General features: G+C 41.6%; 1 protein-coding gene across 2 annotated transcripts in view; it reads right to left on the bottom strand.

The window, feature by feature from the left end:
* Window positions 1-22,919, bottom strand: part of HDHD5 (haloacid dehalogenase like hydrolase domain containing 5) — a 232,494-nt gene that overhangs the window by 129,916 nt on the left and 79,659 nt on the right. For both annotated transcript variants that reach the window (XM_044087527.1, XM_044087528.1), the window contains exon 4: window positions 3,059-3,152. In XM_044087527.1, coding sequence (XP_043943462.1) covers window positions 3,059-3,152 — 94 coding nt within the window. The remainder of the gene's footprint in view (window positions 1-3,058; window positions 3,153-22,919) is intronic.

Raw genomic sequence — 22,919 nt, 5'->3', positions numbered from 1 at the left:
TAGGGTGTTTGGTCGTATCTTCATATTTCCAGTATGTTTAGGAAGGTGTAGTGAGAATCTTGGGGTATGGTGGGGGATCTGTAGCAAGCTACAATTTGGATTGCAGTCTTACCTAGTGTTAGTTGCACCTGGAGAATTTCAGATGCATTGTGTTGGGCAACTAGCCTGGAGGTGTGAATATCCTTGGTGAATATGGACACTCCTCCACCTTTAGTGTTTCGGTCTTGGTTTTGTGGCTGAAAAGTGTGGTAAGAATTGTAGCCTGGTATTGCAGGGGTGCATTCTGGAGCCTTGAACCAGGTCTCAGTCACTGCACAGATATCAATGTTCTCCATTTTTAAGAGTGCCTCGAGAGAGTGCATTTTGAGGTTTAGACTTCTAGCATTGAGTAGCATTACCTTCAGAGTTTGCATACTTGTATCTGTTACGGTGGTGGTTTTATCCTTTGAACCTTGCCTAAAAAAGGCACTATAGGGGTGGCAAGAGCTTTAGCCAGTAACCCAAATCCCAGGGGTGACAGGTGCAGACAATCTCTGACAAAGCATTGTGGTTTGTCGATCATGTCTTCCCAGGCAGACAAATACTGGATCCCCTTTGAATGACACCAGAAGTTTAGCCAATTGTTGAATTCAATCGTTTTGTCCTTATACTGTGGTATCATTCTGGGCGAAGGCAGGATGCTACTCAGGGCTAGGGTCATACCTGCCTGGGTCACATGATCCAAGAGCTCTTCCATGTCTCTTTTCATGTAGTCCAGGGAGGTACGTCTCAAGTCATTTACTCCAGCATGGACAATGACAGTCATATTTGTACTTTTTGTGGAGTGACTTGAGTGAATAAGTTATGTGGCGGATCCTGGCACCAGACAGGCAGCTGACTGTAATTTTCTCCTTGTTCAGCCTGGTGAGTGGGTCATCAGTGTGCCTGACTATAGAGTCACCTATGACTAAAGTGTTGGGTACATTGTCTTGCCTTAGGGGCTGTTGTTGGGTGGCACACTGGTGTTGTGAGCTATGTGTCACTTTGGATGTGACTGGTGTTTGTTTGCATTTCGGCTTCGGAGGTCCTTGTTGCTTGGGCAGGTTAATGTTAAGGGCCTCTGCATATGTGGGTTTACTGTTGCTATGTGTGGGAGTTGATGGTGTGGGTTTTGAAGGGCTATGAATTGCTAGAGGTGTAATGCAGGTGTTAGCCTTCTCCTCTTGACTGTCTAGCACAGTCTTGACCGGAGAGAGCTTTGCTTCCAGTTTGGCTATGTAAGTGCATCTCTTGCAGGTTGTAGTGTTGGGTGGTAGGAGGAGAGGATTGTCTGTGTACATGAGGCAGTTGCCACATTGCCCTAGTATGCCCAGATTCACCAGGTGGACAGGAGAAACCACCGGAAGCTGACCCTTGGACATGCCTGTTTAGTTGCTTTTTTATAAGGTTTAAGAGCTGTTTTCCCTTACCTTTGCAAGGTACTTTGCAATTGTAGGCTGTTTAGTGCCTATGATTAATTTCTCCTTATTGACAAGGAGAGCCGAGTGCTTTTATCAGTTTCAGGCTTCCTAGTGCTTTACAGCAGGTTCTAGAGAAAGTGCTAGTCACAGGGGTTCAGATTTTAGTGCTACTACTGAGAAACCAGCTAGTTGTAAGAGAAAATTTGAAGAGCAGACTTTCTGGCACCTGGAATAGTTTAACTGTAGCCTCGTAGTGCTGCACGATGTGAAAAATGTGCAAACACATGCGTTTTTAAGCCAGAAAGTTGAAAGGGATAGAAATCAGCCCAAAAGGCTAATAAAATTACAATTTCAGAGCTGGAAACCACTCCTCTAGCGTTAGATAGGCAGTACAATGCTCATCAGTCCCACTGGTAGGCAGTAGGACTTCCCTCTGCCACAGCAAGGTCTGGATAGCTCTGAGCACAGAAAATAAAGTCCTGAGACAAGCAAGGCCTGGTGGGAAATGAGCAAACAAGGTAGTATATATATATATATTTTTTTGTTGTTGAAACAGGCTAAATAATGCAATAATACAGTAAATAAACACAGAAAAGTCTAACACACTAGTGTGTAGTCCTAAACAGTAAATGCAATTAAAACTCTACAAAATTAGCAATTTAAAACTTTTTAAATGAAGCAAGGCAAGTGCACAACTGAAAAACGATTTAAGTGGCAGTAATACAGCAGAATAAGTAGCTAGTCTACATATACAGTGAAGTCTATATATACAGAAAAGCAGCTAAAACACACAAACACTTCAGATGCAGTGCAACCTAGAGCACTTGAGTTGTAGCAATATTAAGGCAATTACAGCTATAATAAATGCTCTAAAATATACTCTATATTTACAAAATGTTTGAGAAGCACAGTCAGAACATAAGGAAATTCAGGCAATTTTTTTTTAAGGGAAAAAGGAGAAACAGAAGGCCTTATCAAATGTTCTCTCTGTATTAGGTAGAATGAGCTAATGACACTAGACTGGGAGGAGTGTCCCAGATCAGATTTACAGTAGGGGCGGACAACTGCAAAGCCACCAAGTATAACACAAGACACCAACAGGGAGGGTGGGTGGGGAGCTATTAGCCTACAAAGCACTAGAGAAAGCCAAAACATGAATTGTGGGATACCTGCACAATAATGAATTGTGGAATACCTGCACAATAATGTTTAGAAGAGAAACTAGCTTTAAAAGAAGGCAAGATTTGAACGAGCTATGTAATGTTGGACTGTCAACGACTGGACAGATAAGTGATTTATAATGTTTGTGACTAAAAATATATCAATAATGCTTGTTTTCATTGACATGAATGTATGACTGTCTATGTCATAAGTGATAATTTAAAGAGGTTTCCTGTAAAAAAAAAAAAAAAAAAAAAAGATTAAACAAGATAAAAACCAAGTGACATCAATACCTCAAAAATAATTTAGACATCCAATCTCTCACATAACTCCAAAACTAAAGGCTAACAGACTCTAGTAAACATTCACTTCGATACATACTCTACAATGGCCTCAATTCAAAAAATGGTACACACACACACAGACAGACACACACCTACACATAAATTGATACATACCAAGTGTTTTGGCCGACGGCTGTGATCTACAACATCAAGCTGTGGGAAAGCCTCTCTGATCATATCAATTGTAATAATATGCTGAAAACCAACACTGAGGAAGAAAATATTAAGAAGGCAGTAATAATGAAAGAGTCTTTGCAGAAGGAATGATCAGCATAATTAAAAAAAAGTCTTGAAATGCAACATTACAGCACCATTAAAATGCAGTTTCAATGCTCAGAGACCACCAAAGTTAATGGATGAACAGACTGATTTTTTCTTGCCTCTAATCACTTACAGCTGGCTTGTGCCTATACCGCCAACTAGCCAGCTAACTGCACTCATTACCCTTATTACTGGGGGGGGGGGGACTCTAGCAGATTACTGCTCTAACCCTGTAGATATCCTGTCTCTCTCCAGGGAGAGAATAACCTTACAAACTACCACCTTTAAGCCTGCTGGATTTCTGCCTCCCTTCCTTATCTATCTGGCAGGGGTATGGCAAAATCCTGCTGTGATCCATCAGCCGACCCTCCCTTTCCAGGCAGTGAATGACTTTGTGGACTCCTACCATTAAAAGTATCATCCCCCCTTTACCAAAGGAGAGAGTTATGAGGCTAGCATCCTCCATGTGGGCAGGGGAATTTCCCAGCTGGGTGGATCATACATGATGTCATGACATCACCATCCACAACCCCTGCATAATCCTGTCCCAGCTGGCCGCAAAAGCCCCAATCTCATTCCTACCCCAAGCTTTGGATCTTTCAACACCAGATCTGTTACTTTAACTCAGGCTAGCTGGTCACAGTCAGGGATTCATCTCATTATGCCCTGTAGAAGGGGCAACAGAATGATTTCTGACGCACAGGCAGCCTCTCTAAATGTTGGGTGGGAAAAGATAACTGAAGATGTGTTCCTTATGCAGAGAAGAAAATATATACTAACCCTGACATTCTGCACAATCTACAGGCCAAAATGCATGCCCCTTCTGTGTATAACATCCACTCGTGTATCAAAATGTAGAATCTCATTGAGATGAGCAAGAAAGTGTGTTCCAATGCATTAAAATATCAACATACATTAAAACCTTAAACACCTACGTCAATTCAACAGAAAAAAAAGAGAAAAGAAAGTCTATCCGAATTGTGAAAAGGAGATGTTAAGTCAGTAACTCAACATAACAGATGGTTTCCAAGGATGTCTCGTGTAAAAACAGATATGTAACATGGAACTGTATCCCAGCCAGGTGTTGGTATCCGTCATCACAATTCAAGAAGCCATACATCATACAATCTAACCTCTAGATTTGATGCCACTCTCCTACCTTCTTTGACATTCATGTTTGACTGTTGCAGGTCTTCTCTCATACAATCCATCCATTTCTTTGCTGAGTGTCCTTGTTTCCTCTTGTCTTGTTCTGGTCTGTTCCAAATCTTCTTCACCAGATTGTCTGCAGCTCTTCTGCACATGTGCCCAAACCACTATAATCTGTTCTCCTTGACCCTCTCTGCAACTGGAGCTACTTTGGCTTCTGCCCCGAAATCCTAATTTCTTCATCTGTCCCACAGTGTGCATCCTACTACTCAAGTTAGGTACTTCATCTCCATCACTTCTAGCTTCCTCAACTGCTCTGCCTTTACTGCCCAGGTTTCTGTACCATATAGTAGTACTGGTTGCACCACTGGTTTTGTACACTTTTCAGCTTCTTTGGCAATCTTCTGTGATATACTACCCCTGACACTCTGTGCCACTTGACTGCAGCCCCTCTAACTGTAGCTTTGACCTCCTCAGATGTTCCTCCTCCTCAACCATCCCTCCCAGATACCTGAAGCTGTTAACCTGTTCCACTATTTCATTTCTATCTCAATTCTCTGCTGGACCGATTTCCCCATTTTCTGCCATTACAACTGTCTTAACTGTACTAAGTTTTATCTCATGTGCCTTCAGTTTTGCATTTCATTCCCCTATTCTTCGCTGAAGTTTTTGCTCAGTTTGCCTGTAATGCCACATTGTCTGCATACAGCAACTTTGTTGATCTGTCCCCTCCAACCTGTTTGCTAATGTTGTCCATCACCAGTATGAACAGTAGTGGGCTCAGGGGTGAACCCTAATGCATACCCACTCCCACTGGGAACCCCTCTGTGAGACCGGATACTATTTGTACTTGAGTCACTGGTTCCTTGTACACTGCTGACACTAGTTTCTGGAACTCTGAACCACAGCAGAACTGCTCAAATCAGCTGTCTTGGGACCCTGTCACATGTTTTCTCCAAGTCTAGGAATGGCCAGCCAGACTCTTTCCTCATCTCTAACTTCTCAACCATCTGTGACTGCAAACATCAAGTCATTTGTGCTGCATTTTCATCTGAATACAAACTGCTCATCTCCTACCTTACTTTTCACTACTCTGGGTATTCCTTTATCAATCATCCTCTCCAGAATGTTCATGCAGTGAGTTTGATACCTCTGTACTGCCCACAGCCATGAATGCCTCCTTTATTTTTGTACACTGGCACTAGAATGCTTATTCTTCAGTCATCTGGGATACATACGCCTTTCTCTCCATACTGCTGTCAGTACTCTTAGAAGCCATTTCTCCTCCTTCTCACCAAACATCTTTTTTTAAACAAGAAACATCTTTATTAAATTGTCACTTATGACATAGGCAATCATAAATTTATATAAACGAAAACAAACAATTCGGATATAATTTCAGTTGCAAATGTTGAACATCACTTATAAACTATCCCATCACTGTCAGTCAAACATCACAAAGCTCATTCAATCCCTGCCTTCCCTTAAACCTCATTCCTCCTCCAAATTATTATTCTGCATGTATTATTCCCACATTTCCCATTTTTTTCCTGTGTAATTTGCTCCTACCCTTTGGTAAAGATCCCACTTCTACTTGTTTTCTCTCTCTTACTATATTCACTACTACTAGTACAGTAGACTTTGATTTCATTCTCCAGCAATTGCTTCTTTGGCAGCCACCAGAAATAAACTGACCAAGACTTATGTCTAAGCAATTCTGATTCTGTATCACAGCTCAAAAACATCATTTATTTAATTAGACCAATTTAGTCACTCAGTATTTCAGATAAAGTAGTCTGATTGGAATTTTTATAGGCTGCCAACTCATTATAGTCCCACAAAATATGTTCCCAATGACCTCTTTCTTTCCCATCACAGCTACATTTGCAACCTACCTGAGGAAAATTCTTTGGGATCTGCTTTGGGTATAAAAATACCTATGCAAACAATTCCAAGCAAAGATCCCAAATCTTCTAGGCTTCATTGCACATTTGGAAGCCATACATATATTCCCCCTTTGTTTCTTTGTGAATTGCTTATCCAACCTCTCTCCCCAATCCTTTCTTAATTCATCCGATTGATTCTATAGTTATCATGCAATATTTTATATGCCCTACTAATTATCCATTTTTAAAAGCAACTTCTGCTCTACATTCCATTAAAAACTCTACCGATGCTGGTCTTTTGCTTAGGCTCTCCATATTTCTTTTCTCTTTGCCTATACTCGTGTGTAGTAGACTATGGATCCCAAGCCATGTGGCTTTGCTGCATGTCCCTTCAATATTGTCTCCTGGATACAAAGGACATCCAGCCTCCTCACCATTATGTCGTCCACTTTCAAGCTGCATCCTGTTAGTGAACTTACATTGAATATAGCAATTCTTAGTTCATATTTGGCAGACTGACTGGTTTTATGTCCAGATTTCACTCAAAAGTACTATCCCAAGTAACCTAAGCTAGGCAACTGGACAACAGCCAACAACTTACTGACCTAGAACTGCTGGACTTTATGGCAGGCACACATTGGCCAGTAGGGACAAATACACCCCTCCCACTGTTGGCATAAGTCTAAGGCATAGGTCTGAGAAGGCTGGGTCCTCAACCTTATTACTGGCAAATGCCCATGCCCACTTGGCAACATTAGTGAACATAACCTACAGCCAAATTCTTATACCATCGAGGGGTTAGCCCTGATATGGTAGGCAGTCTGTGATCCAAGTTCTCCTATCTTGACGACACTGCACACCACAGTTGTGTCCAAAGCGGTTTGTCTATACAACTCTTCCCCCATACGGCACCACCTAGAGTCTGTGCTACTGCCCACAACTCCATACTTGAGTAAGTCTGAGTTGGAAACGGCATGTTTTGGGGAGGTGGGAGGAACCCCACAGAGACCTAGGGAAAACATGCAAACTCCATATAGGCACAGGCGTGTGTGTGTGTGTGTGTGTGTGTGTGTGTGTGTATATAGACATATACATATATAAACACACACACAGAAAAAAAGTCACAGCTGCAACAGATGCCCTTCAAAACATTTTCATAAATGACGGTGTAAGTATGAAATCAGTGTCAGTGACTCTGGAGACATCGTAGTCACCTGTTATGCTGCGAAGATCAGAAGGCTGTATATTTTATTCCCATAGCAACTGCCTGGATTCACGATGTACTGACAACATGGTTTGCACTCCAAAGGCAATATCCTTTGGATGAGAGAATAACCTGCGGCACCATCTGACTCGCTGATGGTATCTCAGGGGGATATAAAAAAAATCTCAAGGTCCTTATTGTCACAAGTAGGAAACCTTTTTTAAGAACTAAAAAGTACAGTGCAACAATCCAAAGTAAATGCATGATCAAAAATCAGGGCAGGAAAAAATTTTGCATCATGCATCCATGTACTTGAAATATCAAACACAGTCACTGGCTGAAAAAAATATTTCATTCTTAAGACCCGCGGTGGTGGTGCTGCGGTAGCATTGTCGCCTCACAGCAAGACGTTGTCCCGTTCGATTCTCAGCTAGAGCGTCTTCTGTGGAGACATGCGTGAATGGGCATACCTTTGTTGAAGGTTGTGCGTTAGGGCCGGCAACTCAGCATATAAAAATCAACTGCCAATCATTAGCGGACCGGAGTTCCGCTGTGGCAACCCCTAACCGGGAAAAGCCAAAAGACACAACAACAATGGCACAAAACATCAACCCGTCTTTATGGCTTGCAAGATCAAAATCAGTGACAAACTTGTTCCACAAGTTTTACTCCTGAAGCACATAACCTATAAAACAATGCTTCAGAGATAAGGGAAGGAGGAGAGGAGAGAGAAAGAGGAAAAAAAGAATTTATATCCTGGATGCTCTGGCAGAAGTTACCTAACATAGCACATAGATAAGTGATCCCAAGTTTCTTTAAATGTCACAGATTCTGTGACAAGCAGTCTGACCCTGTTGAACTTTCAATCCCAACAGTGCCACCAATATGTGGAGAATGTTCTAGCACTGATTTGAATTCCACCACTGCTTACCACTGCAACACCCAGATATGTAAAGTAAAGGGACTACTATCCTTCACTCTGCTCCACTGGCCCATTTATGTCTAATGGCCACCAATGGGACGGTCTCTCAAGTCACACCATTGGTGTCAGGCAGCTTAAAATAAAAAAAAGTGCACACACATCTGATTCACTAACTATATCACCAAATTCAGCCTGACCTCAACAGCATACAAGGACTATGCAGTGCTGCCCATGGTATGGGTTTCTAACATCCTCATCCAGTCAAGGAATAAATACGGATTAATTACAGAGCTATGTGTATAGCCTTACACCCAAGGTAAAGATCTCATATCTCTCTCTCTCTGTAAGCCACAGTGTTAATGTGCCCTTTACTCACATTAACACCCTTTCAAACACATTACTTTAACACAGACACACAATTCCCAGGGAAGGCTGGTAGAATTCTCCAATTTTCCTGCTTTAATCCAGGCAAGGTAGTACTGCCACCACTCTAGATTACTGGGTTATAAACCCACCAACTACCATAACCCATAAAATAATAATACTGAACATAACACCATGGTAATGTGGTAAGCGATCTGGTCTATTAAAGTTACATACCAGCAGTCAGACAAACTACAATAATGCCCTATCTTCAAACAATAAATATAACATAAACAACAGCCAAAAGCTCTTAAAGGTGAATAAATGAAAACATTTACTTGGTACAGACATCAAGACAGTGCTGCTAGAAATTAAAGTGCAGAGATACAGACAGTGCACAGTAAAGAGAAAACAATGATCAGTTGCACAGACATAATAAAGAAAATCTGCTAACAGATAACTAAATTTAGTTGGCTTTAAATTACAAGCATAGTAACCTAACTGTTCTAAGTTTCTAAAATATTCAAGCATCTGGCAAAACAGAAAGCTTACACAGATGTAGTAACTTCAACGTTTTCCAGCAAGAATTACTCTATTTACTTATTAGTGTACAGTTTATATAGATCATCCATAATAGTTGCATAAAGGTGTTTAAGTGCACAGAATCCAAAATCCAACTCTTATAAAATCACACCAACTACTCCAGCACTCCATAATAAAATACAGAGTTTTTAGTAGAATTCAACCACCACCAAGCAGATCATAATTTCATCTTAATCAAGGCTTTGTCAATTACAATACAATTACTTGCCGTCAGTTAGGTTCTTCTTGAGAAACTGTAGAAACATTCAACATTTTATCACACAATTACTGCAGGATGAAGTTACAGTTTATTTAAACATATTCATCTTCTAGATTACATCATATAACAAATGCAACCCACCAGATACTGTTAAAACATCCTACAACTGCAATTTCACCATGCAGTTCCTTTTGCATATTTTGTAAAGCTTACATATAGCTTATAAATGTGTTAACAGTTTGTAATAAGAAAAAAAATCAGTTTTGAAATTGAGCTACCCTGGCATCACATGTTCCACAGACCATATCTCTTCTACATGGACCTTACACTTTTTATCAGTTCTTAACAGGCAACTGTCAATGAGAAAAATGCCAGCAAAAGTTTAAAAATATGGAAACTGAGCCAAATGTTGCTACCGGAGTAAAAAACACAGACTGCAACCCCAAACCATCCCAACCAGGCTCAGCAGAAGTTAGGAATAGTAAGGTTGCATTCAAGACTATTACAGACTGAGAAAATTAAAACATCCACAGCTTTAGCCTCCTAAATAAATACTGGGGCTCAAAGGGCCCATGAAAGCCGAAGGCTAAAAGTTTCTCCTTTCCCCAGTCCAACGATAAATTAGTTTTCTTAAACAATATAGTACTTTAGCACCAATTAACAATTTAACAGAACCCAGAAAAGGGGAAAAACAGCTAGATGTATCACTGCCAAATCTTCCTTCGGTACCAAAGAATATAAAACACACCTCTATGAATAGGGATCAACCTACTGAGGCAGAAAATACAAAAAAGATGCATAGCAATTTACATTTCATTTTTCTGGCAAGAGTACACAAAGGCCCAATAAAAACTGTATCTTAACAGCAGAGATTTACAGAGCATTTCCAAAGTGTTTGACATTTAACTATCTTTTGCAGTGCTGTAACCTCACCTTGGAAACTAACATTGTAAGAATTAAAAGTAATTCCTAATACCCTGATTATTTATTTTTAAAATACTTTTACTGAATTATCACTTCAGACATAGACAAATTTACATTTATATAAAAAGAATCAAAGCATATTAAGTTCACATTTACAAACATTATACATCACGTATATTAGTATGTATCATCTAATTTAAGCAACATTATATACATTATTCAATTCTTACTTTCTCTTAAACCTCATTTCTCCTTCAAAATTCTTTTCTGCATGTATTCTCACATTTTTCATTTTTTTCTATATAATTTCACCTACTTATTCAGCAGTTGTGATACTGCCATTAAATATTTGTAGAAAGACTTGCTGAGGGTAAACTAATAGAAAGCTGACATTCACACTGATAACTGTCAAACAGCTATAATAACTACAAGAACTACAATGCTTTAACTTTGATCTACCATGATACACAAAGTGATACTAGAGAATATCCAAGGTGTGATCACTTTCTAACTGGAAAATAATGGACATGGAGGACGCACACATTGACAATTTACCATCACTTTGTCTATGTTTGATAGCTGGCAACATAGCTATCAAAACACAGCAGTTCAAAGGCTTACAAAAACTGTGGTTTACTTTGAGGTGTACAGTGCTGGTAAGAAGCTTTACAGTGCCATGAGTCTAGTTTGCAAGTACTATGTACTAAATTTTCTTATTATTTATTAGGCTTAAAGCATTATTATCAGCCAAATGTTTCTTTGGTTTGACCAATCAGATATTCGTATTTTCAAAGGCCATTTAACAAATCTAAGGAAATAAACTCCTCTACCCATTTCTTTCCTGCATTGTATTAAAGTCAGCATCTTGACTTACATAAACTTGTCTCACCATGTGATGTCATAACCTTGGTACCTTTACTACAGTACAAAAACCCTACAACCACCACCTCCTCTTCTGGCAAACTGTCCCAACTCGATATTGTGCCAAATGGCTCCTATTTAGGGCAGTTTTGCCCGAGTCGGATGGCTAAGCATCATGATATCTGTACACAGTCTTACTTCTTCACCAATATTTCCTGCTTTGCATAAGTGCCAGAATGCTGCCAACGGAGACCTCTTATACATTTTGAGGCATGACTGACCAGTTAACTGACCTTCACTCATTGTTCTGCTTATTCATCCCCCACCCATTTTCTGCATGCATATGTCCCATGCAACACTACCACCAGTTGTGGAAATTACATGAATCTTTAGCAGGCAAGAATTTTTACCTTTACAAATGTACAGAACTACACAAGCAAAGCAGACTTTCAAATGAATGCACTAATGCCAAAGCTAGTTTTGATCTTAGAAACTTAAGACAGCTGCTAGAATATTAGATTTTACATTAGCATGTATCTTCTGAAGGATTTGAAGTCTGAAACACAAACAGAAGTCATTATTTGGTACCTTAAATCCTCGGCTGAAAAGACCAAAAGTAAGAAGCAAAAATTTGGTCACTGATGGAATTTCTGAACACTTTAGAGGTGTGGCTGTCAGATAAATCGAAGATTGGCATGATTTAGAATGAAAAAAAAAAGACAAGAGCATACAGCACATCAACATGTTGTAACTCAACAAAACCGGCATCTGGTACACGGGAGTGGTACACAGGCTCTTTAATGAGCCACAAAACACTAGCTCTCTAGGTCTGTTATAATAAAACAAGGGAAGTCAGAAAAATGTATTAACAAAAAATGCTCTCCTTGCATAAAGTTTAGCAGGGACACAGAGGGACGCTACATGTCATCAGCAGTCACAAGAATGTCAAATGAAATAAGTTAAAAATTAAGTAAAATAAAAACACTGCATTCAACTTTTATTTTTCAGTAATGAGATCGCATACAGTTATTTGTTAGCTGGCAAGTAAAAATCACATTATAGAATATTAAAAAGCTAAATTGCTATGCACCAACTATTTTGTGTGGTAAAAAAAACAAAAACATAACCACATGGAAAAAGCTAGCTAGACATTTTAGATTAGAAATAAAAACAATGAAAACAAGAGCCATGTAGACTAGGTTTAAGCATACCTGAATCAAGACGAGTAAAATACTTCTAGAACACTATTCCCACGATCTGCTAGAATGAGAAGGTGTAAAATCCCTTTAGAAAATATGCATCTGGCAACAGCAGCACAAACTATATCTGCACCACTTCCACTGCAGCCATTTTTATTGGAATGCAAAGGATGAGATGACAGTCTCTGCTGCATAACTGGTAGGTGTTCCCAGGAAGAAAGGTTACTACTGCACATCAGCAAATTAAATACAATCAGAAATACTCAGTCCAGGGATCTTAAACTCTTCTGCAACAACAGAACAGTTTAGAGAGAGACTCCCCATCCACGTAAAAGAAAGCTCATCCCTACCTACAGTGGATATAAAAAGTGTACAAACCCCTGTTAAATGCCAGGTGTTTGTGATATAAAAAAAGAGAGACCACAACAAATCATTTCAAAACTTTCACAACCTTTAATGTGACCTACAACCTGTACAATTCAATTGAAAAACAAACAAATCTGTGAGGGGGGGGGATAAAAAAGGTACAATATGCTGGCTGCGTAAGTGTGCACACCCTTAAACTAATTGTTGAAGCACCTTTTGATTTAATTACAGCATTAGGTCTTCATGGGTACACACCTGCCATCAATTACAGAGACTGTGATTAACACCAAACAAATTCAGCTGTCCTAGTAGGACTTTCTTGACATTTACTCAGTTGCTTGCTACAGTAAAAGCCATGGTTCACAGAGAGCTTACAAAGCATCAGAGAGATCTCACTGTTGAAAGGAATCAGTCAGGAGAAGGCTACAAAAAATTTCCAGAACATTGGATATTCCATGGAACACAGTGAAGGCACTCATCAAAAAGAGGAGAAAACATAGGATAGCAGTGACGTTGCAAAGAACTGGACATCTCTCCAAAACTGAAAAGACAAGACGAAAACTGGTCATGGAGGCTGCCAAGAGACCTACAACAACACTGAAGGATCTGCAGGGATTTCTGGCAAGCACTGGTTGTGTACTACATGTGACAACAATCTCCCGTATTCTCCATATGTCTGGACTACTGGGTAGAGTTGCAAGATGGAAGCCTTTTCTTAAAAAAATAAAACATCCAGACCTGGCTAAAATTTGTTAAACAATACATGGAGTCTCCCAAAAGCATGTTGGAAAATGTGTTATTGTTTAATGAGACCAAGGTTGAACTTTTTGGCCCAATTCCAAAATGTACGTTTTGCGCAAAAACATTTTGCATCACCAAAAGAACACCATCCCCACGGTGACGCATGGTGATGGCAGTATCATGCTTTGGGGTTGCTTTTCTTCAGCTGGAACTGGGGCTTTAGTCAAGGTGGAGGGAATTATGAACAGTTCCAAATACAGTCACTTTTGCTCCAAAATCTTTGGGCATCTACTAGAAAGTTGAACATGAAGAGGAATTTCACCTTTCAACACGACAATGATTCCAAGCATACATCCAAATCAACAAAAGAATGGCTTCACCAGAAGAAAATTAAAGTTTTGGAATGGCTCAGTATGAGCCCAGACCTAAATCCAATAGAAAATCTGTGGGGTGACCTGAAGAGGGCTGCGCACAGATGCCCTCGTAGTCTGACAGATTTTGAGTGCTTTTGCAAGGAAGAGTGAGCAAATACTGCCAAGTTAAGATCTGCCATGCCGATAGACTCCTACCCAATAAGATAATGCTGTAATTAAATCAAAAGGTGCTTCAACAAAGTATTTGTTTAATGGTGTGCACACTTATGCAACCATCGTATTGCACGTTTTTTTTATTTTTCCCCTGAAAGATTTGTTTGTTTTTAAATTGAATTGTACAGGTTATAGGTCACATTAAAGGTGGGAAAAGTTTTGAAATGATTTACTGTGGTTTCATTTTTTTTTTTATATCACAAAAACCTGGCATTTTAACAGGGGTGTGTACACTTTTTATATACACTGCATACTCAAGAGCAACTTGGATCTATGGATGGGTAACAGAAAATTTACCCCAGGACTGTCCCCTGTACTACTAATGGACAAAGGCAGCTTATACCATTCATGGGTCCTCTTAAATTGTCTACTGTATGATCCTAGTTATTCTCACCAAGGGCAAAGTACAGTTGTGCATACTTACCATAAATGCAGTTGTTAGAGTGTATTCACTGTTGCAGTCATCACACTTTGGTTATCCTGCCAGGGGTAGCCCTCAGTCGGCCCAAATACCAGAGACTTAGTATTTCTGCATTGGTTGCTGTCGCTCCAGGACTGTCATCAGTGGTATAAAATCAGGCAGCCGACACCATTACATCAGTTTTTCTTGCCACAACTGTCAGGAGCCCCCAAATAGGGAGCTAGGTTATGGTGGAACACCACCAGTAGAAAATAAAATACCAAATATTTCCTGTAAGGAGTGAAGAAGAGAGACAGAGAAGGGGGATGGAGGGGGGAAATCAGGACTGCAACATTGAATACACTCGAATATCTGCATTTATGGTAAGTGTACACAACTGTACTATGTTCTTCGTGTTTCACTGTTGCAGTCATCACACTTGGGTCGATTCCCAAAGCTGAAGAAAAGGGTGGAGGCAGTCAAGAAGACTGGGGGTGCTAGGATGCCCTGCAAAACTGCGGTTGCAAAGCCTGCCCTAGATTTGGAGAAGATAGGCAGGTGGTAATGCTAGGTGAAGGTATGAACAGAAGTCCATGTTGCAGCCTCCAGGATGTCACGGGTAGGGACCCCACCAAGAAAACCTGCAGAGGTAGAGGTTGCCCTGGTCAAATGCATCCTGACCCCCTTAGGGGGCAGTTTTCCATGGTGCTTGTAGCAGAAATGGATGCAGTGTGCTATCCATTTGGAGATTGATTGTTTGGATATGGCCTTGCCCTCTGCCCCTGCTGCAAAGCTGACTAGCAATTGGTCAGTTTTCCTAAAAGATTTAGTCCTATCCAGGTAGAATCTGAGCCGTCTGTGCACATCTAGAGAATGCAGAATTCTTTCCCCCTTGTTTTGTGGGTTAGGGTAAAAGGTGGGAAAATGAATTGATTGGTTGAGAGCCACACTGGACACCACTTAAGGCATGAAAGTTGGGTTAGTCCTGAGGGAGACCCTATCAGCATGGAAAATGATGAAGGGCTCTACAGCCATGAGTGCTTGTAGATCTGAAACTCTTCTAGCTGAAGTGATGGCCAGAAGCAAGGCTGTTTTCCAAGAGAGGAATTTTAACTCTGCTGAAGCTGCAGGCTCAAAAGGGGGGGGGGGGTAGTGTGAGCTTTTCCAACACAAAGTTAAGGTCCCAAGCTGGTGTAGGAGCTCCTCTGGGTGGCCTTAAATTGTTAGCCCCTCTTAGGAACTGCTTGATGAGACGGTGAGAGAAGACAGGTGGTTCTGTGCTGTAATGAGCAGAGATGGCAGAGGCATGAATTTTAATAGAAGAGAAGGATAGGCCCCTCTGTAGTAGGTTTGCTAGGTAATGCAGGATGAGAGGTAGAGAGGGCTGTGCTGTTTCAGCTCCTTTAGCCTGGATCCAGGTGCAATACTTTTTCCACTTGTCAGCATAAGATTTTCTAGTGCTGGGGCATCTGGCCTCACATATCACATCTAGGACTTGTTTGCTTAGGCTGGCAGCTGGAGGATAAGTCGGGGAGTAAGCCAGGCTGCCAGGTTCAGGGTCTGCAATTGTGAATGCATGGATTTTCTATTTTTTTGGGTCAGGAGTGTTGGGATCTGAGGTAGGTGCCATGGTGGCAGGGGTGACAGGCTGCACAGCAGTGGGTACCAGTGCTGCCCTTGGCAGTCTAGGGCAAGACTGCCCTTGGTTTTTCCTCCCTTATTTTGAGCAGTACCCTTGAAATTAGTGGTAGAGGGGGAAATGCATAGATAGACAGGTTTACCCATTGGAAGGATAGAGCATACACTTTCCAGGCCATGCTTTGAGGTTCCCTGGTGCAGAATTTGCTGAGCTGGTGATTGTTGTGGGAGGCAAAGAGGTCCACCTTCGGGGTGCCCCATTTCTGGGTTACAAGTATGAAGGTTCTGTGGTCTAGCTGCCACTCATGTGGGTCTAGCAGGTTTCTGCTTAAATTGTCTGCCAGAGAGTTTTGGGAGCCTGGCAGAATTGTGCTAGCAGGTGAATTTGCATGGCTGAAGCAGTGTGCCAAAGGGTCATGGCGAGCCCGCAGAGAGTACAATAATGATTTCCTCACTGCTTATTGATATACCACATCACTGTGTTGTTGTCTGTTTTGATCACTACAAGCCCCAGGGAGAGTAGGGGTCTGAAAGCTGTCAGACTGTGCTGAACAGCTAGCATCTGTTTTTGGTTGATGTGCAGATGTATTTGATTTGGGCTACAATGGCCCTGAATGCACCTGCCTTCCAGGTGTGCACCCCAGGCATAATCTGATGCGCCTTTGGTTAGGGTCTGGGCGGCGTGGGGTTGTGAGAAGGGAAGACCCTTGTTGTGGTTGCATGCTGCTGCCCACCAAAGAAAATCTTTCCTTAGACAGGGTATCATAGGTATGATAGTTTCCAGGTCTTGAGAGTGTTGACACCGAAGGCTTTTTAGGTACCATTGTAGTTTCCTCATATGCAGTCTGGCATATGGAATGAGTAGAATGCAGGAGGCCATGAACCCTAGAGCTTGCAGGATTTTTCCTTGTGGATAACTGGGTTCTGGTGGCTAGTTGAGAGAAGTAGCCTGCCAGGTAGGCTTGTTTTTCTGGAGTAAGGAATGCCACTGGGATACTGTGTCCAGATTTGCTCCCAGGAATACAATTTTTTGAGTGGGGACTAGTTTGGATTTTTCATTTATAGTATATCCCAGAGGGATCAGTAGGTCCTTTACAAAGGAATTATATAAAAAACAGTTGTTCCCAGTGGAGCTGAAACTCAGCTCCATTGTGTGGAACTGTTTTTTTATATAATTCCTTCTGCTCGAGTTCCTACATCTGCATGAAGGTTATCTGTGCATTGGTCCTTTACAAAGGTCAGGTGCTGTAACAGCTTTTCCGGACTGTCTGCCTGAATCAGGCAGTCATCTAAGTAGGGATAAATCTGAATTTTCCTTTGTCTGCAAAAAGCAATGGCTGGAGCCAGGCATTTTGTGAAAACTCTGGGAGCAGTGGATAAGCCGAAGGAAGCACAGAGAACTGAAAGTGCATAGATCCTGCCATGAATCGTAGATATTTCCTGCAAGATTCCCTGACTGGGAAGTGTAGACAGGCCTCTTTTAGGTCTAGGATGGCTAACCAAGCATCCTTGGAAAGCATAGGAAGAAGCTGCTGGAGGGTGAGCATTTTGAATTTTGGAAGGTGTTTAGAATTGATAGATCAAGGATTGGGTGGCAGGTGCCCTCTTTTCTGGGTACCAGGAAAAGCCGGGAATAGAAACCTTGGCCGATCTGGTCTGCAGGAACAGGCTGTATTGCCCTCATGGAGAGCAGGGAATAGACTTGTTTTTTGGCCTCTGCCCACTGGTTTGGAGGAAGATCTGGGAACCCTTTTGTGGTTGGCAGAGTGTGGAAATAAAATTTGTATCCCTGGGACACTATGCTGAGGACCCATCAGTCATTGGTAATAGAGGCCCAGTTTTTTGCATGGGAGGAGAGTTTTCCTCCTAGGGGCACAAGCAGGTGAGTAGAGGTAAGGGGTGGAGTTGTTAAGTCATTGTGAGTTCTTTTCATAAGGGGGTGGCTTAGCACTCCCTGTTTTTGAAGTGGAGAACTCCATTGCTTAGATCTCTGCATTCCCTGGGACTGCTGTCTAGGGGGGTCTTCTTCCTCTAGGTCTTGTCTGAGCTGGCCTGGAGGGGGCAGGAAAGGACCAGTGCTTGGACGGGCAATGCCTACTGAACCTCAGAGGCTGGACCTGTAAGAATTCTTTTAACTGTCTGCATAGATTTAGCTTTTTCTTACATCTTTTTTAAGACCTCTTCTGCCTTGGTGCCAAACAAATTCTCTTTGTTCAATGGTGCATCCAAAAGTTTTGATTTGACATGGTCTGACAAGGTCTGTTCCTTAAACCAAGCATGCCTTCTAAGTACAGAACCAGTGACTGCTGCCCTGTAAGATGCTTCTAGGGAATCAAAGCCACATTGCAAGGTGTATTTAGTAACTTGGCTTGCAGAATGCATAAGCTCCTGTAATTCTTTATTTTCTGCACAAGCAGGAAAGGTAGACATTTTTTGTTTGAGGAGTTCCATGGTAGGTTGCTAGTATTTCAGCATGTGGAACTGACAATTTAGTGCTCTAATGGCAAGAGCTGCAGAGGTGTATACTTTTTTACCCCATCTGTCTAAAGTTTGGGAATCCCTGTCCGAGGGGGTGTGATTCTTAGCTGTGGTTGCTTTTATTCCTTTAGGTCCTTGGGAAATGACCTCTGGGGTCAGCAGTACGATTTTTGAAAAGAAATTTGTGAGAGTCAGGGACTCTAATACCGGTCAGGTTTCCTGGGAGCAGGAGAAAGGGTGTCAGGAGTCAAACTGGATTCCATAAAGACATCATCCACAACATCCAAGACGGGAGGAATGGCTAAAGTTCTGTGCTATGGTAAATCTAAGAATTCCCTGACTCTCTTTTTGGACTGAGAATAGTCCTGACATTCCCATTGGAAATGATCCCTTAAAGTATGTAGGTTTCACCAAAAGAAAAATCTTCTGGAGGAGAGGTAGAAGGAATGGATTCCTCTGCATCTGAATCCTCACAAGCAGATAGAGATTGCATGTCTTCATATTCAGAAACCTAAGTCAATGGACTCCTGGTCATATAAACTGCTGGGGACAAGTCTCTTTCTTTTGGAAGGGGTAGGCTGGCTTCCCCTAATAAGCATGATAAGGTCTTCTGCCATTTTAAGCATTTGAGACCGAGACATGGAAGCAGGTGCCTGAGCTTGGGTCTTCGTTTTTTTAGGCGTAGTTTGTTCCCTGGGCCTTAGAAACTCAGTAGTTTTAGAAAGAACTGAAGATGCGAAAGAAGTCATCGGTTTGTGTTGAGTATCGGTAGTGCGAAGAACTTCCTTGGAAGCCGGAGCCTGCTCATCAGCTCCAGACCCATCCAAGGTAGAGACATCCGCAGGATCCTTAGTCAAAGAAGTCTCGCAGCATACTGGACTCCGAAAGGGTCTAGGTAGTGGCCTGCGAATCCACAGAAGCGGGCATCAGGGGCTGTGAAAGCGCCTCACTGAGGACTGGCAACTAGCTTAACGGAAGAGTCATTGTCAGTTTTGGACCTGTGCAGTTTGTTTCTGTCTTTATCCTTACGTTTTTTCATAAGATCGGTAGTCGGATGGCTTACGAAGCCATAACAGAATACCATGATCAAGAGTAAAAATATTTAGCTACAATAAGGGCTCAATGACGTACAGTTCTGGCGTTGAACAAAGCACAAAAGCGACAGCGAGGTACGTTGTGATCTGGGCCTAAACAGGTGATGCAGTAAGAATGGTAGTCTCGGTGTGGTATTTGCTTTCCACAGGCAAGACAATTGCTAACTTTTTTCTGACATCGGTTAGAGCATGAAAAAAGGATCCCCAACAGAGTACCTAGCTTTAGAAGGCTTCAACTTCAATTCGTAAATGAAACTCTGGTAGCGGCTGACCAGCACTCATGCAAACTGCTTCTGCTTCGGGCTCCTCGGCAAGAAAAACTGATGTAATGGCGTTGGCTGTCTGATTTTATACCACTGACGACAGACCTGGAGCGACAGCAGCCGACACAGAAATACTAAGCCTCTGGTATTCGGGCCGACTGAGGGCTACCCCTGGCATGATAACCCAAGTGTGATGACTGCAACAGTAAAACATGAAGAGCATCATGCAATTATCGACCATGGGATGGGCAAGGCCAATCTAACACCAAACAGGATGAGTTACTTCAAGCACCAAAGGGGAAATTGCCCTATGAACATATGAAGCTATTAATACAGGCCCTTACTGAAAGACTTTTCCACTCTTGGTCTGTTAAAGCTGCTGGGGACAGGTTTTCTTCTCTTAGCAGGGGAATGCTGACTTCCCCTAATCAACATAATAAGGTCTTCTGCCATTTTAAGCATTTGATGTTGTGGCAAGGAAGCAGGTGCATGACTTTGGGTCATCGTTTTTTTAGGCGTAGTGCGTACTCTTGGCCTTAGAAACTTAGTAGTTTTAGACAGAACTGAAGACACGAAAGAAGTCAGTTTGTGTTGAATATCAGTAGTGCAAAGAACTTCCTCAGAAGTCGGTGCCTGCTCAGCGGCTCCGGACCCATCCAAGGTAGAGACATCCGCAGGTTCCGTAGTCAAAGAAGACTCTCGCTGCATACTAGACTCCGAACGGGTCTCGGTAGAGGCCTGCAAATCCACTGTAGTGGGCATCAGGGGCTGTGAAAGCACCTCACTGAGTACCGGCGAACTGGCGACTAGCTTAACGGAAGCGTAGTCGGCAGTTTTGGACATGTTCGGTCTGTCTTTATCCTTACTTTTTTTGGGAGATCGGTAGTCAAATGGCTTACTGAAGCCATTTCGGAATATGGAGATCAAGAACGAAAGTATTTAGCGACAATAAGGGTCTGACGACAAATAGTTTGGGTGTTGAACAAGGCACAAAATCGACAGCAAGGTACGTCGTGGTCTGGGCCTAAACAGGTGACGCAGTAAGAATGAAAATCTCGGTGTGGTATTTGCTTTCCACAGGCAAGACAATTGTTAACTTTTTCTGACATTGGTTAGAGCAAGAAAAAAGGATCCCGAATGGGGTACTTCGCTTTAGAAGACTTCAGGATAATTCAATTCGGAAACGAAAACTCAGGTAGCTGCCAACCGGCACTCTTGCAAACTGCTTCTGCTTCAGGCTCCTCGGCAAGAAAGGCTGATGTAATGGCGTCGGCTGCCTGCTTTTATACCCCTGACGACCTGACATCAGACCTGCAGCGACAGCAACCGACACAGAAATACTAAGTCTCTGGTACTCGGGCCGACTGAGGGCTACCTGCATGCAGATAACCCAAGTGTGATGACTGTAACAGTGAAACACAAAAAACATCTTACAAGACCCGCATTTATACATATGGCCATTTTTGTGGGGTTGCCTTTGATGTTCAAGTAAGGTTTTGATGTTGTTCCCTTTATGAAATACACAAGTAGGTCTAGCCCTCAAAATCAATATGACATCTGTTTCACCTGTCAGAAGTGCCCAGTTTTTCTCCAAAATGTTTTTTATCTCATAGGCATCAATAGAAAAGGTTGTAATAAAACTTGTTCTATCCCTATTAGCTTGTTCAGTTAATATTCCAAAAGTGGAGCCTACATTTTCTAAAGATTCACCACTATGAGTGGTTGTGGGGATATTGTCCCCAACATTTTCACCCGTATTTAAAAGGGAAAAATGACCACTCTCCCTTTTAGAAATGACCTCTTTCATTATGTTTGCTACCATTGAATGGGGGTAGCCCCTACTGATAAACATACCACTCAATTTTTGGCATTCAATTTTTGGCATTCATTCAGAAAAGAATCGTGTAACATGGCCATTCGAGCAGCTCTTACAAATTGTCCTTTTAAAACACCTCTTTTTTGAATATAGGGATGACAACTTGTAAAGTGCAGAAAATTAGAATAGGTTGCTTTATGGTATATTTCAGACACAAATCTGTTGTTTTGAACATCTTTTCTAAGTAAAATGTCCAAATAAACGGTTTCAGTCTCACCTAAAGTGTGTGTGAATTTCAAAAAAGATGGACTTATTGATGTAGTCAAGGAAAGTGTCTATTAGTTCTTTTGGTCCATCCCATAAAAAAAACTGTAGTCACAAAGCGGGTATACAGACAGCAGAATCGGAAAAAAAACTGGGATGTAATAAGACATTTTTTCTCCCTTTCCAGCATGACAATGTTGGCATACATGCCCTACGCATGCTACCCCCATCACTACTCCTTCTTTCTGGACATACAGTTGTTTTTCAAACACAATAAAGTTGTTTTTTAATACCATCTCGAGACTGTTCTAACATGTTAATTCTGTCCTGTGGTATATTTTTGTCTCCCAAACAGTCGCAAAACCACTGGATTCCTGTCACATAAGGAATAACAGTGTAAAGATCCTTTACATCCACAGTTATGAAAGTGAAGGAATTGTTGAAGGTGACAGTGTTTATTTTTTTTCAAAAAATCCCAAGAATCTTTACACAAAGGTTCAGGTTCAGTTTTTAATAAATCCTTAACCTCAAAATCTGAGAACTTTGTTGGTGGTTGGGTGATGGACCCTCTGGCATCTACAATGGGACGTAAAGGGGGATAGGTGTATGTCCTTATGTATCTTTGGTATTCCAAAGATGGTGGGAGTAATAAAATGATCAACAGAAAGAAACTGGAATTCTTCAACGATCAACATTCCGTCTATAAAAAGATCTTGTAAATATCCCCTAATTTGTCTGCAAGCCCCATGTAGTTCAT

The sequence above is a fragment of the Protopterus annectens genome, chromosome 11.part0 (genome assembly GCF_019279795.1).
Source record: "Protopterus annectens isolate FY-2018-M chromosome 11.part0, PAN1.0, whole genome shotgun sequence".
Lineage (NCBI taxonomy): Eukaryota > Metazoa > Chordata > Ceratodontiformes > Protopteridae > Protopterus > Protopterus annectens.
This window is presented reverse-complemented; position numbering and strand designations above follow the sequence as displayed.